Raw genomic sequence first — 22,623 nt, forward strand, 5'->3', positions numbered from 1 at the left:
AGTGTAAATCATGAGGCAAAAAGAAGGAAAGCGAAACAGGCGGTGAGAACACCAAAATATGGTCTTAAATATTATTAATGAAGTAGCTGTTGCAGGTACTGAGGGCGGATTGGACACAAGCAAAATAATTCAAACCATAGCACCTTATTATCTTTAACACAGTTTCCGAGTAAGTAATCATGTATTTTGTTACCCCATCTAACTTAAGTAGAGCAATATTTATAAGGTAAAACTTTACTGTCCAGAAGCCCAGCGATGACGCTTGTATAAAACATTTTTTGTATGTTTGTTTGGATCACTGGATAACGATCGTTACACTACACTGTCTTGTCTTTTGCGGCGCTGCCTGTGTGCTGTGCGAGTCCAGTTGTTTAAAAAAAGCAACTGTTTTGCGAGTTCTATTCTGAGGAATAATTTTAGAGTTGCATACAGAAAAGTGAAAAGTACCTGAGAAAAAAAAAAAAAAAAAAAAAAAAAAAAAACTTGTCACCCCCCACCCCCCGAATCACAAGGCCAAAGTGTTTATTGTGCAATGAATGTGTGCTGGTAGTTAAGGAATACAATATGAAAAGGCATTTGGAAACCAAGCAAGGAGCTTTTGGAAATACTTATCCAGAGGGCACAGTAGTTAGAAGCTCAAAAATAGAAACTTAATATTTAATACTCTAGCCTACCTACTCCTAACTTTTTTCCAATATGGCCCCCTAAATAGTTGAAGAGCCCTGTTCTAACTAAGGCAACTATCTGTCCTGGGTATACAAGAAACACATGCAAGCAGCTTTACAGCAAGTACAGCAAAACTAGTCTGCGTTGTTGCAGATGAACCTACACATGGGACAGAAGTGTCCTGAACATAGTATTTAATTTGTAATTTTATGGAAATTGTACATTTTTTTAATAATGTCCCTTGTTTGACTAATCTGTTTCTTGTATGTTTATTTGTTGACTAACATACAGTACATTGTTACTAGTGGACTGCTTTAAGAAATATTTTTCCTGAAAATTACAGTATCTACATGTTAGATGTTCTCATGTGTTGCTACAACTGTTTATGTAAGGTTTGTATATTATTTTAAAATTATATAGATATATCTTTTGTACATTGACCATTTTTCAAACTTCCATTGCATTCCCTGCCTCAAGATGATTTCCCACGTACCTGCATGGACCTCTCAGAACTAAATTTCCCATCCTCCTGGCCCTTTAATACCTTGTATCTTCCTAAACAAGGGATTTAGGGGAGTTCCCTAATAAAAGTGGAATCTCAAAACAATTATTGTGTGAATACAGTAATTGTTACAGCTGTGTATAATGGTACTTAACAGGATTCCTTTAATTGACATTTTACATATCCGCCCTTACTCTGGTACCAACACAATTGGAATGCGCGACGGACTACTGTACTCACAAAATGCAGATCAAATACAGTTCTTTAAAAGTTGATGTTTTGATTTTGCTTTTAACCACAGGTGGTTAAAACCATAAAAAAAACTACTATCTGAAAACACATGGGACACCAATACAGCATAAAAAGAAGAAAAAAAGTCCCAAAAAATTTAACTGCGCACAAAAGAAAAAAACAAATCTTTAAACCATAGAAAAAACACATCAAGATGAGGCTGGGCAAGAAACCACTAAATTCTAGGATCAGCCCTAATTTTCTATCACTTGATACTTTATAAAAGGGGTGTGTATTTAACCCTTATTTCCCAGTGTACTCTACCTGCAAGCTTAGGAGCCATGGGATCCTCAGACACATGAACGGGGCTCTCTTTAACCTCTCCTGGGAGCTCAGGGGCCTGATCTGTGGCTGGGGTATTCGCAGTGGCAGTGGAGGAGGGTGGCATGCTTTTTATTTCCACATAAGCCACTGGCCCACCCGGAGAGGGCTTAGAATTGTGAAAGAGGCTGGCCCAGGATTTGGCAGGGGGGTTGGCTGCAGTACCACCCGCTGATGGTGCCTGTGGAGCAGCAGACAAACCCAGATCTTCTGCTACCTTTGCATCGGTATCGGAGCCTTCAGGGGCCTCCAATTGTCGCTGTAGTAGCTCAGTTGAGTCCTGTTGTGCTTCCCCACAGCCAGAAGTCTCAGCAACCACCTGCCCGTTGGAAACAGTGCTGACCATGATCTCCTCCTCCTCCTCCTCCTCCTCCTCCTCCTCCTCCTCCTCATCAGTAGTACGAGCTGTGTCATTGCCAGCGTTGACAATAGCAGCAGATGAAGCAGTAACAACGCAAGATGCCTGCGGAAGCGATGTCCTCACTGAGGAAGGAAGAGTGGGACTAGGACTGTCCCTTCCGCTAAATAGCAGTTCGGTGTTCCCCAGAGTGCAAGGCTCAGGCCGCTGCTCAGCAGTCCTGCCTCCCTCTGCCACCCCACTGCTCTGGGAGGAGGAAGAGGAGGTGGCAGTGTTGTTACTGTCCGATAATGATATGGCTCCACTCATGAAGTCAAAAATAGTGTCATCAGGGCTTTCACAAGTCCTTCGATTGATGGCGGACGACACTGTTGTGGGTGAAGTAGTAGTAATAATAGCGGGGGTGGTAGTGCTGATGCCAGTGCTACTCCTGTGAAATTCAGAAGCAGTCTCTGCAGCTGTCCCCACCTCCTCTGATCCCAAGCTGCCAAGGCCAGTCGCATTCAGTGCATGTCCATTGACCAGTCCAACTACCAGGTGTGTTTCAGGGTGGGCCCGAGCACTGCTGCTGCTGTTGCTGTTGCTACTGCTAGACCCTTCCAAATAACTGTAATATCCTGGTGGTCGCTTTTTCTTCTTTTTCCGCTCCCGCTGACCCAGGCTGCCAGAAGCACCGTCCATGTCCATGTCCTGGCAAGCCCTATTGCTGTCCAGAGAAGAGGGCTCAGAGTGCTGGCAGTCAATGGAGTTGAACCCACTGGAGTCGGCAGCCTGCAAGCTGTCCAGGACTTTCTGTGAGGGTTGGCTGCCCAGAATGAACTCGGGAGCCTGGGGGTTAAGAGTGCTGGAAACTTTGTACATGGAATCTTTCTGTCCAACAGACTCCAGATCAATAACCTCGTCCACCCCAAACTTGATACACGGATAATCCTCTCCTGTGTGGATTGGGAAGACAGAGAGAGATTAGATACAGATGGAGATACCCCAAGAATAGATCAGTGCTCATGAATTGGTCCTCAATGGGTTCCCATTAAAACCTCTACCACTTTCAAGTGCACACAGAATATCCTACCTATTACAGCCTTTAGACTTCAGTCTATAGTTAGTATTCTTTCTAAAGCCTAAACTGAATGGTGGCATTTACACATTTAAATAATACTTAATTTCTAAAGAACTATTTTGTATGCACACAGCACATTTAATTTGCATCTTATCATGCAAAGCCTCTTTCATGCCCTATAAAAGGTAAGAAAAGGCAATAGGTTTACTCATCCACCTGCTTATAACCATGGGTCTACATTAACAAAAAGGGACACCTTGTCATACTCAAATCACAGCAAATCTACAGTATCTCCATATTTCATATATGGAACAGAACAAGGTGTTAAATATAAAATACAGATTTGTGATCAAAATTATCTGAAACAAAGGAAATGTACTACTTTAGGCTAAGCAAAATCATTATCCACCAGCAAGTTCATAACTGATTGAATACAACACGGTTACAGTATGTGCCATTACAGGTTTCACACACCTGTGATTTTTTTACAAAAACAAATTCTATTCCTGCCAAATGCAACCTTTTGAAAGCAGGTTAGCCCCCTTTAATCAGAATCATATTTTTTCTACAAAACACTAACTAGTGTAAAGGGTTTACACTGTAACATAATAGATTTAAAACAAAAACAAACCCTTACCAGAGGACTGACTGACACATTGGACTTTGTCATTGAATGGGGGAAGCTGTTGGAAAAAAAAAATAGTTAAACTCTGAATACATACTATACAGTCAGGAGGTGCATATACTCTATAAGCCTTTGTAAAAAGTGTTAGCTACTTCTATAACTGGGAATTAAGCATGAAATGTGTTACATCAGCACCCTTGTCAGAGTAACAATGTCTGTTTAGAAAGCATTCAGTCTGGCACTACATTATATTCATGGTATTGAGGGGGGAGGAGGGGGGTAATTACCACATACACACAAAAGGTTTTGATATTTTGGGTTTTTTTTTGTTTAATGCATGTCTTGGAGAAACAAACCTGTACACAATGGTGTATAATGTATTCCAACTAGATTGCTACCCACTCACTGTATACACTCAGTTTGCGCCCCCATGATTTATGTGCAACACACAGTAACAATTAAAGACATGAAAAACAAATACCTTCGGTGATCATTAAAATTGTTAACCTCTTGCCAAGCTCTCCATTGCCAAGCTTCTTACAGTTAATTAGAGCCAACTTATGGCAGATATTTAAAAGGTTAGGAGGAGAATTAAGAAAATTATACATGGGCAGCAAGGAGTTACCCCTCTCATCTTCACAGTAAGGTTTCCCTTACTCACCATTAAGAAACTCCCAATGCCTAGATTGAGCTATTCCATGCACTGGTGAGAGATGAACTTTGGGGGGGGGGGGGATACGACACGACCTGCACTACTTTTAAGTACATGTATGGGTTTCCTGCTGTATTTTATAACAATGTTGGGCAGTACCTAGATGCTCGGAAAACAAGACTCCTCAAATCTTACAAGTTTTATTTTAAAAGCGGTACAGTAGCCCACTGGTCGGAAAGAGACAAATACAATGTAATGACCCACATATAACTATATAAAAAGTAGCTTTGAAAACTTTGTCAACAGTAACAAGTACTTATTTGAAACCAAGTCACTCGTGTAGATCTTTTATACTTAATACCAATAACCTAAGGGATGTACAAAGGGACTGAAGGACAAAATTGGTCAGGGCCTCCATTAGGATTCAAACCAAGATGTATCATTTAGCTCGCCCCATAAGAACAGACTACTACTACATGCTTAAAATAGCTTAAGAAAAATATACCAATTTATTTAAAATTACATTTTTACAGAAATCATCATTACTGGGACATTCCAGTAACAGAATGTTTTTAGAAGTAGTGCCTTGTAAATGTGGCCAAAGCCAGCAAGCCCTCTGTTGCAAGGGATACGTGTTGTAAAGTTGTTTAACCCAAAATGGTCTTTCCTGTTGGAAGAATTGGTAGTTAAAGTAAATAAATAAAAATTTACCTCAACATAACAGCGGGGAGTCACAAAGAACTGATTGAATTCATCAGGGCTGAACTCCCCAAAGATATACTGCAAGAAAAAGAACAGCCATTAGAATTCAGTAATTCTTTAAATCAGTATTCACCATATCACTCGCAAGCTAGCCGCTTGAAATTATTAATGGGGATCAGTTTTTTCAGCTCTTAAATGAAAACAGTACAGACAAAAATTTGATTCACATCAAAATAATTGAGATGTAATTTTAATTATTAATTCTGAACATCCTTTAGAAACAGATTTGGTACAGGGTTTTGTCTTGCATTTCCACTAATAAGCAAAGCCAATGTCTTTACAAATGCCTATGTTGCTATTTTTTTATTTTTGAAAAGGGGCAGGGGGTCTCAAACAATTCACCTCTATATACAAACCAGCATATTTCACAAAGAGTACTGCACCATTACTCTGTAATAATAAAACAATTGCTGTAGGACAGAAGCCTCTTCGCAGTAGGCATCATAAATCAAAGCAGTCGTCTGGGATCATGGGCTCTCTCTCACAGCCTGTTTTCTTTCTCTGGCCCATAACTGCTACAATGACAAAGTTGCAGCAGATGGCAGCTCCTTGATCTGTGCCCATAGAGTGTATCAGCATAAGATCGCACTTTGTTCAACAGCAATAGAGGGCACAGGGCTACGGCCTTGTTTAATGGGATTGCATTTGCAGCATACAGGCTTGGTGTGCAAATAAAGACCACCCAAAAACTGATGAGTCACGCAGCTCTGGCAAAGCTCACTTCAAACGTGTATTTTATATGTATTGTAAAATTAGATCAAGCTCAATCAAAAAACTAAAACAATATAGTTAGTAATATAACAAGAACTGACCGTGTATAGGACCTGAGAGCCAGCAAATTCAATACAGAAGAGAACTAATTGTTGAATATCAATTTTAACAAAACAAATACAGTGCTAGTTGTGGATTTTGAAAAGTCAAAGGTTCAGAGAGCAGACCCCATGTTAAATCATATGAAATGCACCTAGTAGTATTTTATAAAACACTTAAATTGGTATCAGTATAGACCCTGGTGTATACTGAAATGCAATTTGTTATTACCGACACTTAAAACAAAAAAGGCCCATGAAAAATATTTTAAAAAAAACAGGAAGGTGGGGTTCAGCCTTTTTTTTCAAGAAATCTGCTGTAAATTATTTGACAGTTCTCCATCAATCCATCTTATTTTAACACATGAGACAAGTTAGAAAAAGTTAATCCTTCTTGAATGCCTTGGGGTGGTGTTAAGTGACATGCAACATAGCAGGACCAGACACTTAAAAAGTTTGCAATTGGACACCACCCCTGTTTTGGCCACATGCCTCACTGCAGACAACCTGCACTTTCCCTAGCTGGCTATAATTAAGATAATTCCAGCAGTGCTGACTGTGCTGAAGGTCTCTAGCATTTACCTCATTGACAGGCCTGAACTAACTGAAAACCAACTAAAAACTTCAGTTACCTTAAATGTTTCCATGTAATTATGAAATTGCAACGACTGCCACACACATATTGTATATCAATTGTATCTTATCCAATTATGGTAAATTAGGACTACCCCATTACTGAGTGAGGAGAAAAACAAGGGTGGGGTTAAAACGGTTAATCCAAAAACATGCAACAGGTGGGCTTTGACACAGTCAACTTTCAGAATAGACACACAGAACCTGGGTGTAATAATGGTTCAGTAAGCTGGCAAGCAGACTACTAATCCTTCAGCCACATTTAAACAGTCAAACATAAAAATTCTAGAAGACAAAAGAAAGTGCAGTTCAAGCAAATGCAATTCTTTGTTAATGAGAATTTATAATCCCAATGACCTCCAGCCAGCTAATACTATCACAACAGAAAGAATTTCCCTTCATTGCCTTCACCATAGAATGTTACACGTACCACACTAAGCTGCTTCATTTCATTAGGAGTGGGGATTATAGCAAATTAAGTTTTTGTTTTTATAAAATGTACCAAACCATACAAGAGGCAATAAAAAAAAAAAAAAAAAAAAAGTTAAGAAATCAGATTAGAATGTATTCTGACCAAATTAGAATGTATTCTTGGATGAAGAGCCCACCCGTATCTAGCATAGGGCTTTGGTTGCACATATGGTCCAGCATCTTTACAGAATTTGTTATTGAATTGCCTTGTAACAGGTAGTCTCCAGACCAGGGGTAGGCAACCTTCCAATCCATTCCATTGCAGGACTTTGTGCCAACCACATCCTAAATTATTTAATTGACCCTGTTGGAGGTCAATTAAATAATTAATGCTCCAGTTAGAACAAAGTCCTGCAATGGAAGTGCCAAAGGTTTCCTACCTCTGCTCTATATTAGTCAGATGGACTTCTAAAGCATGTTTTACTGCCACACAAAGCAATGCAGAATTGATGCTCATTTCTAATATGTCAAGTACTGGGTTAGAAACTAACAATATTGTAGTACTAGTCCAAAGGAGTAGTACCTATGAAACTGCTAGTCCTTATGCGAAGTGCCTGTTGGAATCGTCAACAAAAGTTGGGGTCCCTAAAAATGGATTTAAGTTTTATTTTCCTAAAAAATAAACAGCTATAAATTTAGACCTTGTTACTGAGCAAAGGTATACGCTGTCAAAGGCACATGCAATGCCTGAAGTTGCACCACTCGTTCATCTGGTTGATACTTTAATTATACCGAAAATTACAAATCTACGGTTTAAGTAGTTAAAAAGAAATTTAAAAGCCTATTAGATATGCTGTACCTGTCAGGCAAAAGGCAGACATTTTATGCTGGAGTTTAGTTGGAAACACCTAAAATTAGAAATCCAAAAACATTTAAATATTACACTTTCATTTAATGCTTACATTTTTTACTATTCTATCAAAACTTTGTACGTGTTTCTGCATAGCTAGATTGGACGGTATTGCTGGGAGAGGTGGCCAAGAATGGATTGGATTTACTTGTTTAAGCGAATCATACAAAGGCCCTGTGATTAAGTAACCAGGCTCCAAAGCAATTGAGAGAACCAAAGCTGCTGGTGCCGAGCGTGAAAACAAGTCCCCATAAAGCTGTTAATATATTTTGCTAATATATACATTTGTTTTCTCAATAATTGAGAAAAATTGGTTTAATGTTACAATCATATCTACAGTTGACCATAACTCCACTCACTGTGCATCAACAGTTAAATATACTTAACAGTAGTATGCACAACTCAATGACAATGTGTTGCTGAAATTCCAACAGATCCCAATGGTCTTCCAAGAATCATATGTCATTCCTATTTTCCTACAGAAGAATTTCTTGTCTAAATAAGATATTTTAAAACGTGCAATTTAGGATCTACATTGAGTCATTGTCGCTATTAGGGGTTGATAAACTCCCACAACTAAAGTGTAAAATTACACTGCTGTATCCAAGTTGTTAACTCTCCTATTATGTTCAGAATTTAGGTACATCTGTTGTGTTTTGGGTCATACTGACCCAATGCAATTCCAAACTAATTTAAAACAGCCTTTAATTGATTAACTTTTTATTTGCAAAGGTTTTACTCTTATGCTATTTTAGTCCAGGAGCTGTGATAAAACTTCTTTGACTGCCAACCTGGGAGCTCCTCATTTTGGAATGTCTTTACCAGTGAGATGCTGTTGCAATACTGACAGAGAAAATTAGGCTCTGCCTTGTAGATATATATTGTTTGTTTTTTTGTTTATAAATATCTCCAGACAGGTGCAACCATTTCCAGAGATGATAATACAAATATAATAATAATAAAATAACAAATTGAAGTTTGTTTTATTCCTGCACACAAATCGACATAGATAAATGCCACGTGTCACAGTGACCCGAAACATCTTATTTGTATACGTGACCTGTTCTTAAAAAAAAAAAAAAAAAACTCAAAAGGTTCTGTTTTCTATGTATAACTTCATGACCCCAACTTAGAAAAAGTCATAAAATGCTATACAGAAAATGAAAAGAAATAGCATTTGAGCTTATTGGAAACTAGAGTTGGGTCAAACAGACCAGAAACCTAACAGGAGGGTTAATATAAAACAAATGGCCCCTATTAACACTCACGTTCTTCAAAGCTGGGATTCTGTTTGAGCCATTCTGGCCAATGATAAAATACACAGGATCTACATTCAATGCCTTAAGGGACACAAACATTTGGCAGAATATATACAAGTCTAACTGGTTCAGATTTAAATAACTGTTAGCTCTAAGCTAATTCACAAATGAGCTTGCTAGCCATTTGCTTTTATGTATGCAGATAAGGTAGTGAAAAAAGTTTGCACAAAACAGAACATTTCAACTTGTGTAATACTGAGCCTCCATAACTTAAAGAATATGAATCTGATTATGTAAATATGGTTCTTAAATGAAAACAAACCACCACACATAAATAAGAATGAACTGCAAATTTAGTACAATCACTTAACCAATAGATTCCAGACATTGTACCCCCGTATGTGTTATGCAATCCGTTCACATTCCCTGAAAAGATAAGTATTACAATATACTGACAGCAACAGAACTAGGAGGGGGGGGGCACCCTATGATTCAGCTAAATTTCAATGCCCCCGTTAACTCTGATGTAGGGAGTCAACACTCATGCTCCTTCACTACATTAACGCCTTGTATTTTTTTTAATAAATTCTCATGTTATGCCACTTCCTGATACATCTGTACGGAATATATATCGTACTGTCTGCACACAATTTAAATGTTCGCTAAATGTGTGCGGACTGGACGTTTCTCTTGTTTACAGTTAAACTATCAGATTGTGAAACCGATTTGTACTTTGTTATGATGGTATCGTGCTACAGAAATGAAATATTAAATCTGTTCGTTTTTCACAAATCAGACACCTTTATGAAGCAATTTTTTCAATGTGAACCTAACTTTACCAGCATTTCCAGATTACCATTTGTCATCATTATTCTGATAATCAAATACATTTATATAAAAAAAAAAAATACTGGATTTAAGTTACTTGAATAAACTACTCCTCCTAGGAAGAATCACAGGGAACCAATTTAAAGACGTTTTAAGAGGATTCTGGGTTCCACTGTGCAGACGGTTAATTCGTTTCCATAATTATTTTATAATATGCTCGTGTTTCCAATGGCACTGTTCACTTCTACAGGGAGACGGCTTTGCTGAATAGTAGGCCACAACATACAATGTGTTGTTAGTTACATGCCACATAATGAATAAGCACACAGCGTTAAAGTGAGAACATAACAGCATTTTATTACTAAACACGAACAAGCACTCCAGCCCCGTGCTTCCCTTTCAGTTTGAATGAGTCTGACTAAACACAAGACCGCCCCCACGCAACAGGCCTGTATGCATGTGATGCAAAGTATTTTTTCCAGCACCTGCGTTTGCATTGCAAAAAAACAATACCACAAAGCACATCCTCAAGTCTAAGACGTATACGATTATTTTTAAACGCACGACTTAATTGCAAGTTGTTTTTATTGTGTGTTTTTTTTTTTTTTTTTTTTTTTTAAGGATTGAAGGGAAACACTACTCTATGTGCCGGGCCTGCTGTAGTGCAAGTGGGCCAATCAGACGGTAAATTAAATTAAAAATTAAACATGTTGTATTGAGCACAGCATATGTTTAATTTGCACTGGGGTTGCATATCTTACTGTATATAATATTTTTCAACGTACACAGGGTTTAACCGTGTCCCTGGTGCTGTCTCATCTATGAATGACTGGCTCGTTGGGCCTCATCCACGCTGATATATTTCAATGAGATTTCAGCACCACCGTACTCGCCGAAATGAACACGCACAATTAAATTAATGCACTGTGGCTACTTCCCAATGACATGGCGACACGCCAGCACACGAAGCATTTCATTACACATTTCTAACACCTAAAAGCAATCTGCAAGGCCAAAGCTCTCAGAAAAGCCCCCAGAATTGAGAATGAGAAACAGTTTTACCTGGTTACTGTGTGAAGCCATGCTGCCGGAGAGTTTCTTTTTTCTTATTACATAAAAAGAAAACCACACGTCTATAGAGATATGTCTGGAATAGTGTTATTATTTTCTTTAAAGAGATTCTTTAGTTTTTTTTTTTTTTTTTTTTTTTTTTTTTTTAACTATTCCAAGTTTAAATCTATAGTATTTGATTCACAGTAGTATTCTCCTCCTCCTGCTCATCACGCCGCTTCCCCCGCCGCCGCCATCTTTGTCTCGCCTCGCCTCTCGCCTTTGCGCGTGCTCTCAGAGGTGGGAGGTGGAGCGGCTCGCGGAAATGTCCTGCTATAATGCACTGTATTTTTCTTTTGTATCAATTGTTGTGGACCTACATTACCCTTTTCTTTTTTTTATGTTGCTTCTTTTGGTACACAGCAGTTTTCCTTTTTCAAATTATATATAAAACCGGTATTGTCAGTACATGATATAATGTGTAAGGGTTATATATTGTAGATAACGTGATACATGTGATAAGAGTTCATATATCAGTGGGTATTTGGGGAAATTCCTCCATTTTATTTATTTATTTATTTATTTATTTTTTAAAGGAAGCAAACCTTGTTACTGTTAGCTTGCAGTGGTTTTAGATGCTAGAGGACCGTATTCACGCAACTTTACATTTTAAGGGATACTATATTAATGTTAAACAGTGTTTTAAAATAAAAAACTAATGCCAATAATCTCTGAAACAGTGGAGAAACTGAGCAGCAAATTTGATTGAATTAATCCTTAGGGGCTTAAGAAAAACAGTCTCATTCTTTAAAACACCCCTTTAAGTTTAGTGAATACAGCCCAGAAAGTGAACATCACCCACTAACTAACAAGCTGATAACATGAATTAGGTTTGAGCTAATGCATGTTTGCTCCCGTCAGTACATGCATTTTCTTTTTTTTTAATTTCATTTGATTGCAAGATGCCAGTGCTACATAAACTGCACAAACAGTGTGGTGACTGTTAACAAGATGGTCACATATCTTTGAATTTGACATTTAGGACAAGACTAGCTGTGGTGGTCCATACTGTATATGAGAACTACAAGTTTTTTTGGGGGTGATATCTTTTAATAGAATCTGAGGCTAAGTGACCTGTTAGAGGAATGGCACTGTCAACTTTTCACCTGAAGAAGAAGAGACCTTTGTGGTCTTGAAAGCCAGTATTTATTGTATTTACATATTCAGCTGACCCTGCAAGGTATAATATAATGGATACTGTGCAAGAAAGTACAGTTATTTTAATATTATTACCCTCAGTGTTTGGGCACAGGGATGGAAACATCCAGGGTTTTTCAGTTCCATGGCCCAGTCTGCCAGTCTAACATGTTGTATAGAGCTGAAGAGGTCAGTGAAAACAAGCCTTCTGGTTTGAGCAGTCTGTGCAAAGGCTTTCACTTGCTATGCCAAGTCAATTAGAAACTGTGATAAAGCCAAAGGAAGCTATAACATATAACCATGGTAAAGATGCACTGAATAGATGTCAGTGCTTTTATACCACACCTTTCTTGATTGTTAAATAATGTATCTGATAAAGTAATCCATACAGGCAAATGATTGATTATTATATATAAGCCTCTATAGATGAAAACTTCAGGCTCCTTTTTTTCTTCTGTATTATCCTGTGCTCTTCTGTTCTCATTCCCCAAAGATTTTAGGTTTGGCTGTTCTCTTATTCACACCTCACAGCAGTATGTTATAAACTTTTTTTCAAGCTGTTTCACAGAAAAAAAAACTGCTGAAATGCTCAGTTTTTTCCTTCAGCCATTATTCCGGCTGGGGGTCTGATCAGGGGATAAAATGTGTTGATTAAAGTGTGGCCTTTATATGTAACAATTTGTGTATCTTTGTATGCATTATTTTTTTTAAGATCAGATCTTCCATATTAGTCTAAAATCTAAAATGTGCACAGACATGTTTGTTTAAGTTACTGTATGAGAAAGTGTTCAATAATGTAATCATGACCTAGTTAATAATGTACATAAAAGCCTTCACCCTCAATAATAATCCTTCGTTCTGTATCATTGTCGGGTTTATTGTCATTAATAAATTCAGTAACAAAATACAATAGAAAGAAGACATCAAATGAGTAGGTTTACGTAACTAAACTGTAGTTCACAAAATTTAAAAATGTATGCATTTTAGGATTATAAGTTGTGACTTTCTAGTTTAGATTCATTTTTGAGATAACATCAAGAATCAGCATGTCCTTGTATTTCAGTAACACATTGCAGTGACTGTAGTGGTCACTAGAGGTCACTTGTAGCAACAGATAGTGCAGTACAGTACTTTTAAACATCATTTTAATTTAGGTAAAGTGTGCAATAGTTCTGTGACACCAGCTGTAGATTAATTAAAGATTATGTAGTTCACGGGACCCTAAAAAGGGTACATTATCAAAATAAATAAATACATTATGAATAATAATAATAATAATAATATAATAATAATAATAATAATAATAATAATAATCTTATTATCTACTTATATGCATTTTTATTGCCTTTTGTAATAAATCTAACAGATTAGTTAAACAATTTACAAAAAAAAATAACTTTCTTTTAGGATGTAACAGGTGTATTTGAAACAGAAACGTGTTCAGTGCGCACCATACTGTAAGGCAAGTTAACATATTGAGGTCTGGTGAGCAAGAGCGGGTACTCCCAGTTGTTTCTGGTAATGCAAGGGATTAGTGCGTGTACTGCTGAAGATCCACATGCACAGGACTAGAGCAAACAAAAGCTGCTCCGTTAAATGAGAAAAACAAGCACTGTGTACTACCCCGAACTAGACAGAGTTATACAGATCAACAAAATGGAGTGAAGTAAGGCGAAGAAGATAGAGATTGTATTTGATTTACATGGTTAAACTGCGGGGAAGAAAGTGTACATATAATTTTTGGTAGGAACATCCAGGTAGGTAGGCTGCTAATAGGTTACCTGTCGCTGTGTTGTTGGTTACATTTCTTATTTGAAAAAGGTGTAACATTGAGGTTTAAATAAACAGCTGAAGATGACAATGTAACCGGTTTTACCTATATTTCTATCAGTAAATATTGTTGTTTAAGGTTACCAACTCAATAGTTTTTTTGTTTTGTTTTGTTGTATATTATGATGTAATTCTTTCGAGTTTCGGTTTGGGCATTGTCAACAACATCCCAGTTTCAGTAATCTGAGCCGTTAGTATGGCAATGAAAGGCTTTGCTTGTGTTCTTGTCTGCTTTGCTGAGCTGGCTTCATGTTGTTTGTAAACTCTTAAACATCAATGGGTTTGTTTATTTGTGTACTACTCTAGGTGACTTGTTATCTAAAGGTAGTCTGATACATTTTTGTGTCAGATTTTCCAAATGTTCTTGTTTTAAATGATGGTGGAGGCAAATGGATATGAGTTTGTACACTCATATCTTTTTGTTAAAAATAATATTAAACTGCAATTGAAAACTTGACATTATTGTGGTCAATCAATGTTGGCCTTTCATACATGTGGTGTCTATGTCATTCTTAATAGATTTTTTATAATGATGAGTTACTTTTTGTTTTCTTTTTACCATTTCAATGTGGGAGAAATTCGTACAGATAGTGGAAAACCTTTTTTTATTCATCTAAACTAAATCGGGGGAAGGATTAATGCGTCATTAGGTCTAATTTAATTCTTTTAATAATGTATGCATCATTTTTTCCTTTCTCTTGCCATAGTATCCAAGTGACAACTTTTAAAAGAATATATCTAAAATGTCGGCAGGCGAGAGATACCCGGAACGGAAAAACTATCTCCCTCGAAGTCAGGAAAGGGGTGAGAGGGATCCTCATCGGGACAGGGACCCGAAAAAGCACCCTAGGAAAGAGAGAGGAGATGGCAGGGGACAGAGGGACAGAGAACAGGAACGGGAGAGGCACTCTAGAGACCAGTATGATCACTGGAGAGACCAAAATTCTCGGGATGAGAAGGAGCCGAGGTACAAACGAGAAAGAGTACTTGACAGGGGATGTCACAATCAGCAGCACAACAATAGAGAACCCCCATATCCCAGATTACCGTGAGACCTCTTTCAAAGAAAACCAGCCTGTTCACCACTGGGAGGAGAGGTAAGTGAGAATTTGATGTGTTCGTGAGGCTACAGTTACAGTAGCTATAGATACACTTTCCTTTTCTTTGTTACTTTCACAGATATGATGAAACATCCTCAGTATCTTACAGATCCCCCAGGAATGGGCTTCCCCCTGAACAAATGGATTTTTACGAACCAGGACCTGGTCTTTTTGAATGCTACCAGTGCAGATATCTTTGTACCGGAAGAGGTAAGATCCCTTGACATTTTGCTATTTATTATCCCCCACTTCGAAGACACTGTATCCCTGGAAAAGGGTATAGAGTGGAGATGTGCATATAAACATTGCAACAGTCAACCCAACTCAGGAGTTTAATGTTAAAAGTTGAGGACTTTTTGAAATCATAGTATCTTCAATGTAAGAGTTTCAAACCTCACTTCTATCTGGCAAAGGAGGGAAGGAGGAAAACAAGATGATCAGTGCCTGGCAAACAGTGAGTGGGAGAGGCCTGAGTGACGCTTCGGTATACAGTCTCTACTTGAGTTGCTGCTTTTTTTCTAGAAAGAAATGTTCCAGGTTTCAGCGAGGCAGGTCTTGGGATGGCAGTTACACCCTGTGCAGTTATGAAACACAACCTGAAAGTGTGGAATGTAGAATTTCTCATCATATGGTGATTAACTGTGTCAGCCTTATTGCTTCACTGATTGGAGGTTATATATAGTGCATTTAAATGCAGGTTTTAGGAAGGGATTGTGAGCGTTTCTCTAAGGCTTAAGTCATGTCACACATTTGAGTCAGTTTGCCTATTGCATGACGTTTTCTTGTTTCAACACAGAATTCAGGCAGTTTGTGATGCTGTTTTTGATGACTGAGACTGCTCAAATAGTGCTTAAACTTGATCAATGAAGAGTTTAGCTAAAGATAGCTGTGAGGAGATTGTTCAAGTTATTTATTCATATGGAAGATCAGAAAGAAGAAAATCAAAATAATGCATAGCTTGGACCAAATGATCCAATGCATTGCTAGCTGTAGTCCTTACCCCAATCTATGATACAGCCTTGCAGCTGTGAATCCATGGGGCACGAGGCTGTCTCTTACATGATTCATTTTTAAAATGTAACACATTTACAGTATGTAGAAACAATGACCATTTCATTTCTCCTTTTAAAACTTACTTGAACCCCCCCTCCACACTCCCACTTCGCTGCATGCCCTTCTAATCTAATTAGCGCTTTCCTTTTCCCACCCCACCTCATCTCTTACACTGTTTCAGCTCTGTGCCAGGTTTTGGAAGTCCTGCTGAACCTGCTGTTAGTGATCTGTGCTGGGGTGTCGTTTAACGCATCAGAGACATATAAAGACTATGGCAGCTTGGGCGGTATTTACGCGTACTACTTTGGAGGAGCCAATACCTTTACTGGAGCAGAGGCGGAGAAGGTAAAAAAAAACTGGACACCCAATTCTACCAGCTGAAACTTCCAATCGCCACGGCTACCATGGCTTTCGGGGGTGCTCTCATGGGCTATGCCTGTCTGATGCTTCTCCTGGGCCTGCTGCGCGTTCCTTTTCGCTGGCCTGTGATTCTGCTCATCAGCTGCGTCCTGGATGTCATCATTGGACTGGGTTACTTACCAGCAATGGCTTTCCATTTCATAAAGCTGCAGGAGGCTTACAACTCTCAGATCTGCAAGGACAGAAATGAGATGTACGCTAGCAAAGGACACCAAGGCTTCTCCTGCGGTTTCCACGGGGCGGAAATCGCCAGTGGCCTGTTTGGGGTCCTTGGAGTCCTAGCATTCCCTTTTAGTGCCTGGCTCGCTGTCCGAGCTTTCAGGAGGGTCCGTGAACTAAAGAAGCAGCCTCAAGAGGGGCACGGCTTTTAGAGGATTCCTTTCACCCTCTGCCAAGGAATTTTTTATATAGAACTACAGGGGGTACAAATAAGATGGAAATGCAGCTTGAACATTTCTAATGGCGCTCATATTGAAACTTGGACAGTCGTGGACATCTTTCCAATGCAAGTCTAATTCCATCCCTAAAGCCATAGATTAAAATTTTTTACCTGTTCCTCCTTGGTCCTTTTGTGTCATTCCACTCAATTATTTTATTCTAATCTACAGTTAATTTTTGGTGAGATTCTAACATTAATTTGACAAGGTTTACATGGTATTGTCTGTGCAGATCCGGATATGATATAATTTAAAATATGTATATTAATGTACGTGCACCACACATTATGTGGATTAATGTGCAGTGACACAAAGGAGAGAGATATTTAGTGTATTCAGTTGTTGGGGGGGATCGGGGAGTTGTGGGACAATGAGATATGTGATACCACTCATCTTTATTTTCATTTCTTTATACAATAAAGCTGCTTATTTTACTTACACCACACAATCTAGAACAAACATGTTTTATTAAGCCCATGACTTTTGAGTAATTCAAAAAACTATAGCGCATGTCATATAAACAGTGTATTTTATCACAGTGTAAACCAATAGCTTTACACAATAGCTCAGCTTTAGCATTAGGACCATTTGCACTGTATAACTTTTTCCATGCAGGTACCTAGCCCTCCCAACTTTAGAACTTTTGTAAACTATTATGAAGTGAATGTTGTTTATTTGAAGAGAACTTTATGTTATGAAATGTCATGGTAAACCTGCAGCATCTCACACTTGTTCAGTTTAGCACTAAAATGTAATTTCTTGATTTTCAGTTTAGTATATTTGTCCACAGTATAGCTTTGTATGTGGTTTATTTTCTTATAATGTACAGTGAAATCTATATTTTCAATTCACTCTGTTTGAGACTATTGCATTCTCAAGTTCTCATAGTTTCAAATTTCAAGAACACCAATGTATAAATGGCTAAATAATATTTGAACCATAATTGTGCAACCTTATTATCTTTTTAACAAATAACTGTTGTTGTCTACTTTTTTTTATGCAACAGCAAAAGCTTCTCTCGATGTATAATGTTCAAGAAGTCAAGCTTTTATTTAATGCCAGGGTGTAAAAATTTTTTTTTTAAAAAATAGCAGAAAGGTGGGGTCCTTTTTCACTGGCTGTTTAAGTTGACACCACCAAAAAATCCTTTGACTCCTTACTCAATCACCCTTTTGACTTCTCTGTCTTTCCCATTAGCATTCACATAGCTTCCCTTCTAACACGTGTTTTATATGTGATGTTTTGTCAGGATCAAGCCTTTTTTATCTGGGAATGGTGTTAGTAAATGTACACTGCACACAAAGATTGTAGCATTTCATCTTAAAATACGGCATCTAAACCCACCGTTTCTCATCTTATTGAAACTCCTGATATTTCAGTTTGGACATTCCTTCAGTCTCACGCAAATGTTCTTATACTTTAACTTTCCCATCTCTTCACACAAAGTGCCACAGTTACAGTGTAACTTTCTGGTGATTTCTCACTGTTGCACCTTTACACATTCTTTCACACTTTTCTTTCCTGTCTCTCTTTGCATGGACGCTGGAGATGCTGTGATTTTTTGTTTTTAAATCACTGACTCTTTCTCTCAGACACTTTTTTTTTGTGATGCTGCACTTCCTGGTGCTGGTGTCAGGGTTGACCTCTGCCAGCTCTGGTTTTGGCAGCGGTTCCCTGACCGTGTCCACCCTGTCATGATGGAGCTCGACCAGCAGTTCTCATTCATGCGGGCGCCACTCTTGTACAGTGGCCTGGCTGTATCTGTGGTCCTGGGAACACTCACCCTGGCAGTTTTGGTAGGGGGTGCCAGATTTGTGTACTGCCGTTGGTTACTGCTGGAAATGCTGTTCCATTCCCTGGCAGCAGGGGGCTACCTTACGAGCGTGGGGGTTTATTTGCATTTCGTCCTGAAGATGAATGCCACTGAAATCTGTCTGCATAGGGATTGGCTCTATGCCAGGAATGGGATGACCTGGGTGAATTGTGGCATCTCGGGTACAGATGGTTCCGTCACAGCTTTCGGGATGCTGCTGTTTGTATTTTACATTGCCAGTGTTGTGTTGGCTGCTCTCCAGTACAGGGAGCAGTCAACTTTTTCACCACTGCTGTTACTTTTAAGCACATATTTCTTGCACAATGTAAATATTGTGTCAATTTACAACAGTATGTTTACATATTTTTTTTAAAACTGCGATGTTACCTATAGGGTTAGGTTTTTGTGTGGTCACTGCCTTTATCATTTCAGTTATGTCTATCATTTTGTTAATATGCATTTTACAAATAAATGTATTTTTCGTTTTAATATTTAGTTTGTATTTTTTTATTTTTACGTAACATATTGTACCATGCTACAAAAATCTGATTTTTTATTTCCCCATTTAATGCTATACTTGCTTTCCCCTTAATAAACATTTTCCAATTAGTTTTAGCATCAGCGACTACTTTCCCAATCTTTTTTATATTTATAATTTAATATAAAAGTTAATCTTCTCAGAGGGTAAAACGCTATTTTGTGCTCCAGTACTTAATTGCTGCAGCAGGAGATAATGAAGTGTGACTTTAACAAGCTTAAAATACATACATTATAGTAATACAATGATTGGGAAAGGAATGAAAATCTCTTTTTTTTTTTCTTTTTTTTTTTTTTTAAGATGGGTTTGTAGTACTGAAGCTAAAAGTCCCCTATGTATTTACAAATCGGAAATAGCTGAAGTCTTGGCTATGTGATCTTTGCCCAGCAGAAATAATGTCCCATATTTGTCCAGAAGGTAGCAGTTTTCATTCCCAACACAATCATTGGCCCTCCTTTTTTGAGATTGTGAAAATGTCACGTGTTATGCTAAATTGTGATGTGGACTACTGACCACCAAGCAGAGATTTAAAACTTGTTACACTTGTTCGGCTGGTTTCACAGGCCCAAATTAGCACTCATTTTGGACTAAACTCTGTCTTCCAGAGCTCCATGCATGCTCAAATCATCAACCCCAAACTAAACACCAATCAAAAACAAATTACACAGCTTACATTTCACAGTATAAATGTTTTATTGCTACTTTGGCTAAAAAGTTAATAAAAAATACACCTTTTCCGCTTTAACGTTATCTATATAGCAGCATTTCAAGTGAAATCATGATCCATCATCTGCTCCCCAGACACAAGGAAAGCAAATCCAGGCTGTGGAACAGCAATGCTCTCAATTTCTTAAAAAAAAAAAAAAAAAAACAATTCTGTAAACGAATGGCACCCAATACAGAAGACAAATATATTAAGCAGTATATCTGCATGCTAAAATATAAAAACATAAAAATATCTTGTATGCTTCAGTTATTTAAAACAATACCTTCTTATAATATAAACATAAACTTTGTACAAATTAATCACATGTATGACATGCCTGAAACATTAAATACATTAATAATTAGAATTTCATATGAACAACAAATAATGAGAAAACTTAAACCTGAAGTTACTTACCAAGATGGATCACAATATATTAAAAAAATGTGTATTAAAAAAAAAAAAAAAAAAAAAAAAGCAATCATCGCTTCAGCACTTAGGAAGTTCAGCTTGATAAAAACACATATCACCTAAACATTTCCTCAACTTAATTAAACCCTACATTCAGCTAAAGAAGTGGACCTATACACCTGTATGAGATCGTGAAGTACAAAAATAATCCTCAACTTTGTTGGCTTACAGAAAAAAAATATTTAAGCATCTCTACAAAAAAACAAAATTGAACAACTTTGGTCACTGTTTAAGCACTGTTTTTAAGATGCAATATAGCTTTTATTTTTAAACATTTTTTTATAATTGTACACAAACAACAAGTATCCCCCCCCCCCCCCCCCCCCCCCCCCCATTTTAAAACCGCTCTGAAGCTCCTGTATGTTAAAAGCATATATGCACAGAGTATATATACTATATTGTTTCTTATTCAAGAATTGTACTTTTCACATGTGTGGTTATAGGGCACATTATATCCTGTACAGTTTGTACAGGCCTGAAGTTCAAAACGTAGGAAGTGGACTTCAACTATAGAAGGATAACTTCTAACTTAAAATTCACAGTATTCCATTAAACTTTATGCATGTTACTTTTATCATATGTTCCTGATTAGCTACAATGATTTTCTGTTTTTTTTGTTTGTTTTTTTACTTACTTCACTTTTCTACCACATTAAATTTAGGATATTGATTTGCAGAAAGCATGAACGCATGTAATCTTTTTGGTACAATTAAATGAGATAGAACTTGACAGTAAACAAGAAGCAATCTAAATGCCTCCCCTCCCCAAATATCTCCATAGTTCTAGGCCACGGTGTATAAATTCTGAATATACAAATGACAGACACCCTCTATATTACAGGGTTACTTTTATAGAAAATGAACCTTTTTCTTCCAGACTTTCAATTTGGAATAAGTCAAACTTTTTGCAGCTTGCCCCATCTTGTCCCTATATAGAATGAGAACTGTTCAAGAGAACAATGGGGAATACCAACACGACAGTTTCTTTATTGAGTATTACAGTAAACCGCACTGGAGAAAATGCAATCCATGTGCAAATACACACATGTACACAATAAAAAAACAACAAACAATTGGCTCATTTACAGTAAACATTAGCTTGATTGGCTGCTTTCTCTTAGAGAAGATTTAGCAAATCTAAGTGACCAATAAAAGCCACAACAATCTTAATGTGCATTTGTATAAATATTACTAAATATATATACATAATATATATATATATATATATATATATATATATATATATATATATATATATATATATAAAATTAAAATATATACAAAGTGCTTCGACAGTGTTTGATCTCATGCATTAACAAAAATAAAATCGCTGTCCTCAGTTATGTACTCTAAATTGTTCATGATATCAAAGTACAGAGAGGTGTTCTAGACTAAACCCACATCCAATCACTGACAAATCCACACTCGTAGGCTGTTTATGAAACACGATGATACTCAAATAACAGCATCTTAAAATAATGTTATTTTATAATCTATTCATAATGGAGATGATATAAAAAAAAAATGTAAACACTTTAGTTTGGATATTAACACCTCCTTATTTTTGTGTACCGATAATAGTTAATGAGAACAAGCAACGAACACTGACAGCGATCTGAGTCGTGAAATTGTTAACCCCGAAGTTTGATAGATATAGGACCTTTGTTACACCTTATAAAATGGATTATCTGTTTCAAATGTTCTATCGGTATATAAATAACAAATAAACCACTTTCAGTCAGGTTTATGGACAGACTGACAAATTTCAGACCGTCTCAAACTCAAGTGTCAGTGAGCTCTATGAACGGCAGCCTGTATATGCAGATCACTCACATGCAGTGCAATTCTGTCACTCTTCACACGATTGCAGTAGTGGCTATGAATACTGCATCACATTACAGTTTAACAATGCTTTTTTCATA

At 37.4% G+C, this 22,623-nt stretch overlaps 2 protein-coding genes across 3 annotated transcripts in view; one reads left to right on the forward strand and one right to left on the reverse strand.

Moving 5' to 3' along the window:
* LOC121325162 (ubiquitin carboxyl-terminal hydrolase 10-like) overlaps positions 1–11,400 on the reverse strand; it is a 36,418-nt gene extending 25,018 nt beyond the window's left edge. For both annotated transcript variants that reach the window (XM_041267480.1, XM_041267479.1), the window contains exons 1-4: positions 11,150–11,400; positions 5,187–5,255; positions 3,836–3,881; positions 1,724–3,073 (exon numbers count right to left, since the gene is read on the reverse strand). In XM_041267480.1, coding sequence (XP_041123414.1) covers positions 1,724–3,073; positions 3,836–3,881; positions 5,187–5,255; positions 11,150–11,170 — 1,486 coding nt within the window. In that variant the 5' untranslated portion in view covers positions 11,171–11,400. The remainder of the gene's footprint in view (positions 1–1,723; positions 3,074–3,835; positions 3,882–5,186; positions 5,256–11,149) is intronic.
* A 3,507-nt stretch (positions 11,401–14,907) lies between these two features.
* LOC121325320 (MARVEL domain-containing protein 3-like) lies at positions 14,908–17,123 on the forward strand. Its single transcript, XM_041267749.1, is given in 4 exon segments — positions 14,908–15,131; positions 15,344–15,474; positions 16,499–16,665; positions 16,668–17,123. Coding segments are annotated over 4 exon segments (963 nt in total). The 3' UTR covers positions 17,109–17,123.
* Positions 17,124–22,623: the final 5,500 nt, after the last annotated feature.

This window comes from Polyodon spathula, chromosome 13 (genome assembly GCF_017654505.1).
Source record: "Polyodon spathula isolate WHYD16114869_AA chromosome 13, ASM1765450v1, whole genome shotgun sequence".
NCBI lineage: Eukaryota > Metazoa > Chordata > Actinopteri > Acipenseriformes > Polyodontidae > Polyodon > Polyodon spathula.